The following is a 15,232-nucleotide window of genomic DNA, read 5'->3' as shown; positions in this document are numbered from 1 at the left end:
GCAGAACTCAGCACTTGACAATAACGCAGAAACACATTCTCAATTGTTGGCCTATGTATGAACACAACAGACAAATGTCTTTATCTGCTGCGTCCATCTTTAAAACCCTGCGTTGAGCTGTTTTTGAAGGCAAGAATGCGCCCAAACAGCATTGTTGGAATTCGGCTCTGATTTTAAAGGCATTGTGGTAAGTGTTTTTACCTGTTTGAGACTCAGAGCTGCTGGTGGTACCATCCATCCATCCATCCATCCATCCCGCCCTCCCTCAGATATATGAAAAATGCATGATATTGTTGTAACATGCAGCTAGTGACCAGAACTTTCCAGGCGTTCATGCATCTCCTTTAATAAGTTTCTTGGCAGCCAACATGTTTTCATCTTGTTTTTCTGTCATCTTTTGACAGGTGTCCTGTTCTTTGGAATGTGTTTGTTGTACCCTTCTGACACCACTTGCGCTTGTTTATTATGGCCTTCACTATATTGCAAATACCTATTGTACTTATGTAACTTATTCATTTCAAACAGAGTGTCTTATAAAAGGGTGTGCATATTTATGCAACCAGGTAATTGTGGATTTGTATTTTTCAATAATTCAATAGAAAAAGATCTGACTGATTTGAATCGATGGAGCATACATGATAGGCCAGTTATGCTGGAGGATGTCCTCACACTCACATTCTACATCTCATCTCAAAAAACCTTTCTGGACTGGTACCAATTTATTATTAATGCACTTTAGTGGTTAAGCTTAAAATATAATTTAAGCAAAATAATGTATAAGTACTACATTTAAGCTTTTTTATTCTATTCATTTTACTCGTTATATATTCAAATGTTATTTTTTTTCTTCAAAACATATCCTTTTTTTGTGTTAAAATAATTTATGAAACAGATTTTTATCTAAAGATGACCCTATTCTAATGACACTTTCCTAGAAGCATAACAGAATATCTTTCAAGTCAACATTTATTCTTTGAATGTGTGTATACTCGGTCTACCATTTACACACAGAACTGAAGGTTTGAATGGGGGGTGTGTGTGTGTGTGTGTGTGTGTGTGTATATATATATATATATACATAGTTCCAAATGTTGCATAAAGTGAGCTATTAAAGGTGTCCAATTCTTAGCCGAGATTTTATCGTATCATTCCATCATTGCCATAAACCTATCTTTATACTAAAAAAAAATAATAACGTGCACTGATAAATCAGTTATTAGCACAGCAACATTCCTTTAAAATAAATGTCAATTTTGATTTCATAGCGACTTTACACACATTTGTTATGTGTCCTGCATTTTTAAATGAACATGCGTCTATAATAACACCAGACACTGAAGTATGTGGTTTGTGCTTAAGGCCTTTTATTTATTACCACCCCATCCTTTCTCCCATTCAAGGCAAACTTACACTAAGTAGCTACAGATGCTTTTCCTGGGAATAAGACCACCAGCTTAATCAAGGATTTCCTATACTAAAAAAAAATAATAACGTGCACTGATAAATCAGTTATTAGCACAGCAACATTCCTTTAAAATAAATGTCAATTTTGATTTCATAGCGACTTTACACACATTTGTTATGTGTCCTGCATTTTTAAATGAACATGCGTCTATAATGACACTGAAGTATGTGGTTTGTGCTTAAGGCCTTTTATTTATTACCACCCCATCCTTTCTCCCATTCAAGGCAAACTTACACTAAGTAGCTACAGATGCTTTTCCTGGGAATAAGACCACCAGCTTAATCAAGGATTTCCATACTACATGATGAGATGCACAGGATATTAGAGAGATTTCAGAAAAATACAATACTAAAACAAGACCATTCTTGCAGAAAAACAGAAGGCTTTGGTAGTGACACAGCAAGGAGAGAAACCAGAGCAGGGGTTCTCAAAAGCGTTTTGCTCAGGATCTGTAGTGTTTTGACATCTTATCCTGTGAAATCTAGCCCATGGTTTCTTTCCTAAACCCTAGACTAAGAAAAGGGAGTAAAGGACTAGGCTCATTTACACTGCATAACTTATATATACAATTTCTGTGTGTATAAATAAAAAATACACAGAGCAACAATTTACAATGTGTTTTTCTTGGGAACTCCTAATGAACAGTCGGCTAAATCTACCAGCGTACACGATGATCTCCCTCATAGTTTTGGTGAAAGAAAGTGTGAAGTCTAGTGCCCTGTGCCGCTCAGAATGAGAAACAAATCCACACAATCATAAATAAAGACATCATTTCAGGAAGAAAATACTCCGCTTGTTTCAGCTACCATAAAAAAAAAAAAAAGAGTCTTTAAATAAATTACAGAGAAATACAGAGCTCCACTGCATCATTAGATTCTTGGTTGTTTAAAAGGCACCAGACAAGTGCATCCTGAACCAAAAATAATAAATACAGCACAAAGGGTCACCACCACAGATGGAGGAGAGAAAACAAACATAAAAACACACTCACATCCTACATCGTGAAAATATGCCCCGATTACCCATAAATCAAAAGAAGAAATTATATTTTGCATAATAAAAATCAAGTCCATTTTAGAGAATTTCAAATTGTTGCCATGTTCATGAGAATTAAAGACATTTTCCCTCAAAATTCCTGTTACGTTCAAATGTTTTCCTTCTGAATTTGTCATTTTCATTGTTTTAAATGGTTAACGGTAATCATATATTGTATGTATATATACGTATCGTATAACTGTCAGTTATTATTAAATATATTTGTTTGCATTACAGCAATGAGAAATGGAGGTTTGAAATGAACTTGTCATGAAAATAATCACAATGCTGATATGAATGGTCCTCCATTACATTTATGCTCATGCAAAATATCATTTCTGGTTGGTTTCTTTTGATTTCTGGGTTAGTTTCCCCCACACACGCATTCACACTAAACATAGACTAAATCCCGCCCCTGTTCTGGCCCTAAGCCCTTCGACGGCTTGACCGGCTCATCCTCCTCCCCGTCATAATCCTCGCACTCGATGGGCTTGGGACAGCTGTACGGGTGGCCGTTATCGTCGAAGAAGCGGCGGAAGGTGAACTCGTAGAAGGCGTGCTCCGGGTGCTTGCCGTTCTTGAACCAGCGGTTGAGCGTGTCGTTGTGGTTGCCGTCAGCGTCGTCGCTCCAGAGTTTGTCGGGGTCAACGGGGTCAAAGTTGGAGGTGTCAGTGCAGTGTGTGATTTTGGGGATGTAAGGCGCATGCTGTTGCTGCCGCAGGTCTGTGGAGAAGTCGATGCTTCTGAAGAAGGGATGGGCTTTAATCTCATCGGCTCCGTTTTTCCCAAGCCGGTCTTCCGGGCCACGGCAGAGCTTCAGGATCAGGTCGGTGGCCTCCGGACTCAGCCTGGCCTGCAGGGGGATGTGTAGGGCTGTCTGCCAGTTTATCACCTGAGACGGACACACAAACACACAGCAGGATGATTAAACTCTGTGTGGCGCTAACATAGAGCTGATAACTGCACTGGGCCAAGTAAATCAACAGATGCTGTCAGTCAGTGTCGACTCTGCTCGTTAATGCTGCACACAGTGGTGGCCAGAATTGTTAGAACACTTGGCATATTTAAGAGGTTTCAGTTGTTTTTGTTGAATTGGCCATTACAATATCTGCTGGAACGTTGAAAATGATGGACTGGCCCCCTCAAAGTCCAGACCTCAACCCCATCGAGCAAATTTGGGGCGAGTTGGAAAATAAACTGGACAGATCTATTGCACATTCAAAGGAAGGCCTTTGGCTTGAGTTGCAGAAGGCATGCGATAACATTAGTGTTGAAGTTGTTCAACACTATGCCAGAGAGATGTAAGGGTGTGCCGTGCGATATTGACCAAAAATAATCTCAATATTTTCTGGGATTTTATTGATAACGATAATTAGACTATTTGCTAAGCGTGTTATTGTGTTGGTATCTTCAGGACTGCTGTAGACAGCTGACTCCTAGAGTTTTTGTTATTCTTCATATTCTGTGTGGTGGTCAGTTCACACGGATAGTAATTCATCTTTTCCAATAAGTAAAATTCTTTGAGTTTATTGATTTTTACAGTTTATAAAGCCATTTTTTTCTAAAAGTGTCCATTAACTTTTGCGTCAAATTCTTACATTTAAGCAGTGAATTAGAATAATAAGACATTTGGACCGTTACCAAGCAAATGAAATCAGTATCAACAAAATTAATCTTTGCAATGCGGAGGAAACCCAGAAGCTGCATCTGAAGTGGCATTTAGATGCGTTTACACACTGTTTAATGCAGGACATGAATGCTTTTAAACTGCAGTTACAAATGCATAACACTTTGATCTATAAAACATAAAATGTTAAATACTAATATTTAAAGCAGCACTATGAACCGCACACATACCGCGGAAGAACATTCCAACCATTCCAAGTTGAATCAAATTGACTCTGAAAGTTGTTTCAACTTATTAAACTTCTTAAACTGACTTAAAAACATTTGTTGCCATGGTTTTTGATTATATTCAGTGGTGTAGCGTCTGGGTATGCAGGTACATATGGGCCCGGGCAGATTGGGGGCCCGCCGAGCTGAGGGGAACTTTTAATTGAAACGAGGAAATGAATTTTCCTGCAATTTCCTTGAATTGCCCTTGTCCGACAGCTTATCAGAATTCTCAGCTCAAGTCCGACTGGAGCCTGTGTCTTTTCTTTTCTCTCTCTCTCTCTCTCCCCCCATTACACAGCTGCTGTTGCAGCCATTAAAATAGTTCAGTTTCGGTTTTTAATGGCAAAGTGGTAATATTTTGTTTCATTCCTTTATTAAGTTAATTTAGAAATATTTTATGTTTGTTAAATTCAGGTTTTTATTTTTTTAAAGGAACGACCAAGCGGCCAGCGGCTGACAGTGAGTTGAGCATATGTTTGATCAATTTAGCCTTCTCAAATCAACAGGACGACTTGCCTAAAATAATACTGTGAAATGCACGAAGTGCTTTGTCTATAGATTTTAATCTAAACATTTAACCTAGATAAATGTGCGCTGTTAGGTGCATATCCAATCGTTTGTGCAGAGAGTGGAAGCTGAAGCGCGCTCTGCAGGACATGGAAGCGCCAGCTCCATCACTTGCTTTTTTTTTTTTTTTATAACAGTGGAATCTTAAAAATATGATTAAATCATTTTTGCTCATAAAGGTAAGAGTATACCTCATTCAGAACTGCAAAGTCTACTTGTATTTGTGTGCACTCACAATATCAACAAAACCTTGTGCTTTTGTAAAATAAGGAATACAAATGCTTTCTGATGCGCTTTCAGTCGTCTCTGTCTTGAGCAGGAGCGCCTCACCGACATGATAAATACTGTATATCTATACAATGCTTTACATTACTATTTTAAAACTAAATAATTCAAATCGAATTAATTTCATTATGTAATCCGTAAAGATGCATTTCTCTCTAAAGGCACGTCCAATGAGGAGATGGCGAGTCAGGTTTGTCAAATTCATCTGTGCAACACTGACTCAGAAAACACTAGTTTATTCCCTCACTATTTTTTACTTTATTTTGTTTGTTTGTATTTTTGGGCCGCTGTGCCAAAATGATGTTTGCATTCAGTAGCTACAAATAGCCTACAGCAGCACATTGAAAATAACTAAATAAATAAGATTAACTTCGTAATATTTTAAGAATAAAGTCAAAATTACGATAATAAAATCATGTTATAAAGTTAATATGAAAATTCCACCTATAGGCTACTTCGCCCAAAAAAAACAAACAAAAAAAAAAAGTCTGTGGCATCCGTCATTCTTCACATTTAACATTAAAAACAGCAATAAAATGCAGATTTATTGACGTTTTTTTATACTCTGATTGATCGATTTCATGAGACATTCGTTTGTACTAAATTGTTCTGGGTTTTTTTCATTCATTCAAATATTTTCATGTTTATTTCGTGCTGCAAATTTTAAGGAGGAAAACATCATTGATTCATATGCCGCTTGAACTGAGGCGAATTATCTCACTACAATTTAAAGAGCGTAAAAACACATTTATTGTTTTATTTTATAATAAAATTGACAGAAGGCTGAGACTTTGTAGTAACAAAGCACAAAGCAGCGATTATTGGGTGGCTTGCATGCTATAAATAATTGACTTTTTAATAGGGATGCACGATATATCGGCCACCATATCGGTATCGGCCCATATCGGCTCATTTTTTCTGTTATCGGTATCGGCCTGATAAGAAAATTTGGCCGATATCTTAAAGCCGATAAATAATGCATTATTTCCTTCAGAGACACTTCAGATGCGCGCTGTTCGTTTGCAGCCTTTTGTGCAATTGTACGTTGTAATATTGTGTTTATTTGATGTATATCTGATTTATCTCATATAGAATGCGATTTATCTCATATAGAATTAATTTACCGTGTTCATTCAGCTCTTCAGCTTCAGCACGCGCAGCTCAACGGCTGCTATTTAAAACAGTGGTATTAATTTGTTACTTTTTCAAAATCATTGATATATTATTAATAACAACAACCACTTGTATTTTTCTCTTATTATTTTCATCAACAATATGGTTTAGTAATTAAAATCATTTAATTATTGTCCGTGCAGAGGCTATTACGTTTTATTGATCTGTGGCGTCAGAAAAATCAACAATACATGTCTGTGTCAGTTAACCGAGTTGAAGCCCATAACGTTGCAAAAAGAAAAAAAGACAGCCAGCAGAGAAAGAGCGAGAGCGTCTACCTCAGCAGCAACAAATCTCACATTCTCACATGTAGCGCTTATTTTGATCTTTAAATGTTAGGTTTTTCTTATTCTTGGAAAAAAAATAAAAAAAAAATAAAAGAATGCTTAAGGTTGATTCAATATCAGGCCTACTCTTAATGAAAACACACACACACAACATCAGCAATGCTACAATGACAAAGTCGCTTATATTAAACGTAAAACTTTTATGAACAGAATGAATAAGACTGATGTAGGCCTACCTACGTTGTAACACAAATAAATGAAAGTTTTTTGGATTTTCCTCTTACTTTAAATGAATGCTTATGGCTCATTATTATTAATGAAAAAAAGGCTATACAATAAAATAGTACAATGATAAATTCACCAATATCAAACTGAACTTTTCTAAACAAAATGAATATGGATTTCCCCTCAGGCTACCTTAAAACGATCATAGTTTGTGATTTATCTCAATTAAAACACATCAGCCATAAAATAGTACAATGGCAAATTTGCATATATTAAACATCTAACTTTTATTAACAAAATGAGTAAGATATAGCCTTGCGTGCACCCCGTAGCTATGTTTTGTTTGGTTTTTGCGCACATTGTTAAAACAATTACGATATTATCGCAGATGATATATATCGCACACCCTTAGAGAGATGTGCTGCTGTAATTGCTGCAAAAGGTGGACATACCAAATATTAAAGTTAAAAGTGGATAAAAACAGTACGGGCTCACTTCATCTGATATTTGTTGTGCTCAGAGAAACCATCTGCATGTTTCATGAACATTATGAAATGAAATCATGTTATTGAGGCAAAAAAGGTCAATATTTGTCAGGTGTTCTAATCATTTTGGCCACCACTGTATGCGTTACAACATGAGACCAAACACATATCCACCTATAAGGACCAGCATATATTCTCACCTTCATCTGGGTCTCAAGAGGATTTGTTGCCAGAAAAGGAGGCTGACCGACTACCATCTCATAGAGGATAACACCCACACTCCACCAATCACAGAGCTGGGTGTAACCTAGGATTAAGGAAACAAGTAAATAAATAAAACAAAACAATCATACCAATTTAATTAATTTATAGGGTTATGAAATCTCAGGATTACAGCAGTGGAAAGTTCTGTTGTACCTTACAACACAGCAAATGAGCAACGTGACACAGAAACTAGTTCAACACTTGAACAATAGTATGTGTGCCACCATCATAAACCAATAGTACCACAAGCCTTTTGCAAAAATGGACATAATTCCTGTTTTAAATATATGTGTGCAAATAAACCAGTTACTGTAATCTGATTTCAGGAGTTTGAAATGCTGCAATTGATTTCCATTCAATTGCTCTGCTGCCCCATAAATGAGAGTGCAACACACGGAGCAAACATACGACCGGTTTCTGCACAAAACACTGTGGTACATTCAAATTTACTTGTAAGCACATCACAGTCTACATCTGAGTGCATTTAAGCTTTTTTTAACTTCTTGGGGAAGTCGTGGCCTAATGGTTAGAGAGTCGGACTCATAACCCAAAGGTTGTGGGTTCGAGTCTCGTACCGGCAGGGACTGTAGGTGGGGGGAGTGAATGTACAGCGCTCTCTCCCACCTTCAATACCACGACTGAGGTGCCCTTGAGCAAGGCACCGAACCCCCAACTGCTCCCCGGGTGCCGCAGCATAAATGGCTGCCCACTGCTCCGGGTGTGTGTTCACGGTTTGTGTGTGTTCACTGCTGTGTGTGTGCACTTTGGATGGGTAAATGCAGAGCACTAATTCTAAGTGTGGGTCACCATACTTGGCCACATGTCACGTCACGTCACTTTATAGACACATCTACTCTAGTACTGCAAAGGTGTACTAGAATCAGCACTGTTTAGATATTTCATCACACAAATAACAGCTTTAATACAAATAAAGGCGAGACCATAATGAATACTGAAAATGAAAAAGAATGGACAGAAGTATAACTGTGCCTTCATTCTTCCTGCTCAAGTGTACTAAACTGATGAGATCGTTTTGTAGTTTGAAATTGTCTTTGCTTTCCGACTAGAGATGAACAGCCTTAAAATGTTGAAATGCTCATTTGATTTGTTTCAATGTAAGGAAAACAAGATGCAATGAGCATGAATGATGTCTCAGTCACAAACATCTTCTGAAGACTGAAAGTCATGCAGGTTTTGAATGATGTGGGTGAGTATATTTATTTATGTGTGAACTACATGAAACATGTATTTCTTTGTCAAGCAATCTTTGTAAGTGTATGAAAAGTGCTTGATAAATGAAGTTTACTATTGTTCACGAGTAGGTACTACTACACACACACACTGACATACCTGTGCGCAGCAGAACCTCAGGTGCGATGTAATTGGGAGTGCCCACCAATGAGTGTGCCAAGCAGCGCTGATGTTGTCTAGCGGCTCTGCGCTCCAGTGGCTTCAATCGGTCTCCACAGCGACAGTTAGCACTGTCTTCCCACTCCTTACTGAAGTCCATACTGTCCTGACGCACATGATCACCTGACAAGACACAGATAGAAAAAGTTGAACACCTTACCCTAGTTGAACCGAAGATGTGATGGTGAAAAGTGACTGTTTGGTTTGTAGACAACTTTGGTTTGTAGGAGGCTTTCTGACCAAGACATGGAAGTTGGAGCATCTTCACATATCCAAATTTAAAAGTAGACACTTCAAGCTTTCAGATTCGGGAAAGACTGTACCTCGCTTTAGTTTCATACGGATTACATAATCGGAGAATATTCGTTTTCGATTGAATTTGTTCATTTAAAAGTAGACACTTCAAGCTTTCTATAGACATATTTCTCATGTCTCTGTGTCAAGCATTCGCTGAGTTTCAGTTCATATTTGTGATGCGTAGAAAGTTGCTCACGGAGACCGAGACGGCAGAAAGCACACCCTGTTTGTTTTGTTCATTTTACAAAAGCACAATGTTTTGTTGTTATTGTCAGTGTACACAAATAAAAGTAGGCCCTTTTTAGATTCGATTGATTTTAGTCTTATCTGTATCAGAGTATTTAAGGTTTCTCTGTGAATCAGGAAAAACTGAAAGTGAACGCGCCGGTGCACAGAGTGTTAAAGACGATGCATTCAATTTTATCTTTAGACTGTAGATTTAGATTTCAAATTCAATATTGATTTTCTTTCAGATTCGGGAAAGACTGTACCTCGCTTTAGTTTCATACGGATTACATAATCGGAGAATATTCGTTTTCGATTGAATTTGTTCATTTAAAAGTAGACACTTCAAGCTTTCTATAGACATATTTCTCATGTCTCTGTGTCAAGCATTCGCTGAGTTTCAGTTCATATTTGTGATGCGTAGAAAGTTGCTCACGGAGACCGAGACGGCAGAAAGCACACCCTGTTTGTTTTGTTCATTTTACAAAAGCACAATGTTTTGTTGTTATTGTCAGTGTACACAAATAAAAGTAGGCCCTTTTTAGATTCGATTGATTTTAGTCTTATCTGTATCAGAGTATTTAAGGTTTCTCTGTGAATCAGGAAAAACTGAAAGTGAACGCGCCGGTGCACAGAGGGTTAAAGACGCTGCATTCAATTTTATCTTTAGACTGTAGATTTAGATTTCAAATTCAATATTGATTTAAGAACGGTTGAAATTATTTACAGTATGTAACGCAAGTACTTCATAAGTAACTGTAATTAAATTACCTACAAATGAACAGTAATCCCTTACTTTACTTTTTCATTGGATAAGTAATTTAATTACAGTAACGCGTTACACCCAACACTGATTACGGCTAATGTAATAAACAAATTAAATGCCCTATGCACTAACATACTGCATTAACTATTGGCAATATTTTATTTAATAAGTAGCTATTTGTCTATAATAGCACAAAATAATGGGGTCAATTTAGCATAAATATATTTTGGTCTGAGTTGTTTGTTAGGCTCACCGCTTTGGTAGTATTTGGAGTCGTGAGTCCATCGGAAGCCAGTGCACAGTCCAAAGTCTGTCAGTTTAATGTGTCCATCACGATCAATTAGGATGTTGTCAGGTTTGATGTCTCGATGGATGAAACCCATTTTGTGGACGCTTTCCACAGCACAGGTAAGCTCTGCGATGTAAAACTGAGCCAAGTCCTCTTGGAAAATGCCCATTCTGATCAAAAGACTCATCATGTCCCCACCAGGGATGTAGTCCATCACAAAATACAAGTTATCTTTATCCTGAAACGAGTAGTACAACCGGACGACCCACTCATTATCAGCTTCAGCAAGAATATCCCGCTCAGCTTTCACATGGGCCACCTGGTTCCGCAACAGGACATCTTTTTTACGTAGGGTCTTCATGGCATACAGCGCTCCCGTGTCCACTTTCCGAGCCAAACACACTTCTCCAAACGCCCCGATTCCCAAAGTCTTGATCTTCTCGAACATGGATTTGTCCATTTTGGCACGCTTGAGGCGGATGTAGTTGGATTCTTTCTGGGACAGCATCATGTGCATCTGCTCCTGAGCGTCATTTGAAAGTCCCACCTGAACACACAACACATTGTTGAGATACCAGCCCTAACAGAACAGATACTTACACATAGGCCTAACTACAAACTCGCTCACACAACACACAAAGACAGATTAAATGAACTTCTGAAATTATTTGAGAAAACATACAAGCCATTCAATCATGTAATATTCACAACTTTGGCAGGCAGCAGCTTTCAGCACTGAAAAAAACAGCAATGCATGCAATGCACAGTGATCAAAACTACCTCAATACCTACTCTTTCTTATAATATTTCGCCATTGATCGTGCTTGCACAACTAGGAAATGCAAATGTACTTGAAATGAATTTGCAATGTTGCTAGAATTTCAACTGTAATATGTTTCCCTCATGCTTCAGCATGACTGATACGCAGTGTCACTTTCTGGCCGTCTGGATTTCATTTCATGTGCATTTTAACACACAAGTAGTGGTCGACCGATATTGTTTTTTTTTTGACAGCTGATGCCGATATCTTGGAAAGCAGGGTGGCCGATGGCCGATATATTTTTATTTATTTTAATTAATGTTTAAGAAATTTGAAAGCATTTGAAAATGGATTAAAAAGTAAATGTGTCAAATAAACATTTATTTATTTGTGAAATACTTTGTCATCTAAAGTATATTTAATAAAAAATATAATAAAAAAAGGAAGTAAACACTGTAACCAACAGAGCACTCAGTATTCTGGGAAGTTTGTGTGCATTGGAAATCATATTTTTTCCAAATAAAGCCAAGGTAACACTCATTTTACATACAGCACACAGTGGAAAAGACATGAATATGGCAGTGGGCAAATGCATAAAGTGCAGCATAATTTGAAATCACGAGTTTAAAGTTTGTCGATCGCGCATCTCTAGTGAAGCTGAACTCTTCACCTGTCTGCATTACATTCACACGGACCGACCATCACGCAGAGAACACGCGATCATGCAAGATAAAAATGCACACTTCACAAGATCTCACAACTGGATCCGACTAAGTTTGCAAACTTTGTGAAATTAAATGTTCATTAGTTATTCAAAGATTTGTTTAAATGATATAAATGCGTATTTGCTAAATGCTGACGGCAAACAAGAAAGTATTATAATGTTTGCCTTTCTATTACTAATAATATAAAAGCAATCATTATAATACTTTTTGTATACATTTTAATTCCTTTGTTTATACGTTCTATCCAATTATTAGACAGTGCTCACATTCTCCCTCTTGTTCGCTGTTGTCGTTAACAGTTCTGTCTAATATGAATAGAAGTCTGTGTAAAACCATCAAAATAAAAGTCCCACCTCGAACGCTTCGGCCAAACAGGAAAACTTATCGGCCGATGCCGATATTTAAAAAAATGCCAAATATCAGCCGATATTTCGCCCTTGGCAATATATCGGTCGACCACTGCACATAAGTATGCATATTATAAGATCTTTTTACCTCTTCTCTGGCACAACCTTAACCTGAAATCTTGTTAGCTGAAATCGGGTTGTATTTTACTGAAATATTATGATCATAACACTTAACTTAAACACATCAAATCAAAGCCAGTAGCCAAGTAGCCAGACAACAATGAACCTTAAATCACACAAGGTTTGAGGTGGGTTTTCAAGAAACATACACCCACAGAAGACGGCAGATTTAGATTATCTATCATACAATAAATTCTACCCAATCAGTCACCTACTGTACGTTTCTGTTTTAAATATTTTGTCTAAACTATTATTACTTTATCTACCAGTAAAAGTGTAGTAACTCTGCTCCATTCATAAACATCACTACCCAACTGACAACAATCAGTGCAGAAAATGTGAAAAGACAGGACAAACCCCACATGGGCATAGATGTGAACTTACAGAGCTGCAGGAAACCCTTAAGGTCTTAGCTTTGTCCTAAAACCCAGTGAGCTGCCTTGCAGTCTATTGTCTAGATATAGCTTTTCTAACCATCACAGAACTGATTTTCATAACAGCCTTTGCAATGTACATATGACACCTTGTAATGCTGTCTTGGTAGGCAGCTCACTAGGCTTCAGAATGGAGCTCATAGGAATATTTGAGGAACATACACATGCTGTCCAACTGACGGTCTTACGTTACCACACTTGAGCGAAGATTACTCCAGAAGAAACCTTTAAACTATGAAAGCCAGTTGATCACACATAGAAAAGAAAGCAGGCTTACGGAGGAGATCCACAGACTGAAAGATATAGAAGACAGACAGACAAGAGAAAAGGAGTATAAAAGGGCAGGAAAGAATAATTGAAGAAAGATGGGAAAAGTTCAAAGTCAAAAGGAAATTAAAGGGTTAGTTCACCCAAAAATTAAAAATCTGTCATTAATTACACACCCTCATGTCGTTCCAAACCCGTAAGACCTTCGTTCATCTTCGGAACACAAATTAAGATATTTTTGATGGAATCTGAGAGCTCTCTGATCCTGCATAGACAGCACCGCAACTGAAATGTTCCCAGGGGAGAAGAACTGTTGAATAAAGTCTTTATTTTTGTTTTCTTTGCACACAAAAAGTATTCTCGTAGACTCGCAAAATTGAAATTGAGCCACTGATGTCACATAGTCTGTTTTACCAATGTCCTCACTACCTTTCTGGACCTGGGAACATTGCAGTTGCGTTGCTGTCTATGCAAGATCAGAGACTCTCAGATTTCATCAAAAATATCTTATTTTGTGTTCCGAAGATGAACAAAGGTCTTACAGGTTTGGAACGACACGAGGGGGTGTAATTGCTTCAGTCCAAAAAAATAATAAAAATTGCCCATCCATAAAAAAAAAAAAAGAAGTGTCTCACACGGCTCCGGGGGGTGAACAAAGGCCTTCTGTAGCGAATCGATGCGTTTTTGTAAGAAAAATATCCATATTCAAAACGTAATAATCACTTTAATGTAGCTTACGCTCACTGTTGTAAACAGAAGCAGTTCCGGCGGATGACGTATGAGGTCAGCGCTGCGCATGCACCGCTCAGAAGTGACGAACGCGTAAGCACAGCAGAGAGATCAAAACAAAACAACGGTCACTTATTAGAAGTACAAAATGAGGATTTGTAAAGAAGAATGTCAGAGGATTTCGATATAAGCCAAGAGGAGACTGGTTTTCCTTTGCTAAAGTAAGGAAACTTTGCTTCCTTTGATCCTGTAAACAAACATTGGTTTTCACGAGACTCACCGGCGCATGCACAGCGCTGAACTCATACGTCATCCGCCCGGAGCCGCTTCCGTGTACAACTGCTGGTGCAAACTAGATTAAAGTGATTATTACGTTTTGAATATGGATATTTTTCTTACAAAAACGCATCGATTCGCTACAGAAGGCCTTTGTTCACCCCCCGGAGCTGTGTGAGACACTTTTTTTTTTATGGATGGGCGCTTTTTATTTAAGTTCTTTTGGACTGAAGCAATGCAACACCCGCTGAGTGGCATTAAACAGCTTGAAAGATCAAAGACCATTTTTTATATAACTCCGACTGGATTCGTCTGAAAGAAGAAAGTCATATACACCTAGTATGCCTCGGGGGTGAGTAAAACGCAGCCTAATTTTAATTTTTGGGTGAACTATCCCTTTAACAGCAGAGCAGAGAAGCAAAGAACATTAGGGCCTTTCGCACCGCTTTAGTTCCAGAACTAAATGGACCGTATTAAAGTACTGGGATGATTTTGCGTGAACTATTTCCCAGTACCATTTAAAGGGTTGCATTCGCACCGACGGTGTGTACTAAGAAGTGACGTAAGCCGGTCGACAGCGACGTCATTTGTGAGCGGCGTTTAACAACGGAAACAAAGAAAAACAACGTTAACAACAGGAGGATGGAGGACGCTGTGATCAGAGCTGTGTTTTTGTTGTGTCTCGCGGGTTTCACAATAATGGACATGGAAAGTCGACGTATACGTAAAGAGATTGAAAGAACGGAAAGGAGGACTAAGAATCTCCAACGACAACTGGCAGTGCTACATTTGCTACAAGTGCCTGCACTTCAGCGTCCGTCCATCTATCGCTGTTCTCCATACTT

General features: G+C 38.0%; 1 protein-coding gene across 1 annotated transcript in view; it reads right to left on the bottom strand.

The window, feature by feature from the left end:
- Window positions 1-1,631: 1,631 nt before the first annotated feature.
- LOC107554921 (serine/threonine-protein kinase LATS1-like) overlaps window positions 1,632-15,232 on the bottom strand; it is a 20,808-nt gene continuing 7,207 nt past the window's right edge. The window contains 4 exon segments of the mRNA XM_016237580.1: window positions 1,632-3,392; window positions 7,619-7,725; window positions 9,033-9,215; window positions 10,634-11,216. Of these exon segments, the coding sequence (XP_016093066.1) occupies window positions 2,892-3,392; window positions 7,619-7,725; window positions 9,033-9,215; window positions 10,634-11,216 (1,374 nt within the window). The 3' untranslated portion in view covers window positions 1,632-2,891.

The sequence above is a fragment of the Sinocyclocheilus grahami genome, unplaced genomic scaffold, assembly GCF_001515645.1.
Source record: "Sinocyclocheilus grahami isolate Dianchi unplaced genomic scaffold, SAMN03320097.WGS_v1.1 scaffold519.1, whole genome shotgun sequence".
In the NCBI taxonomy this organism is placed as follows: Eukaryota; Metazoa; Chordata; class Actinopteri; order Cypriniformes; family Cyprinidae; genus Sinocyclocheilus; species Sinocyclocheilus grahami.
The sequence above is the reverse complement of the archived record's forward strand: the minus strand, read 5'-3'. Positions and strand labels throughout refer to the sequence as shown.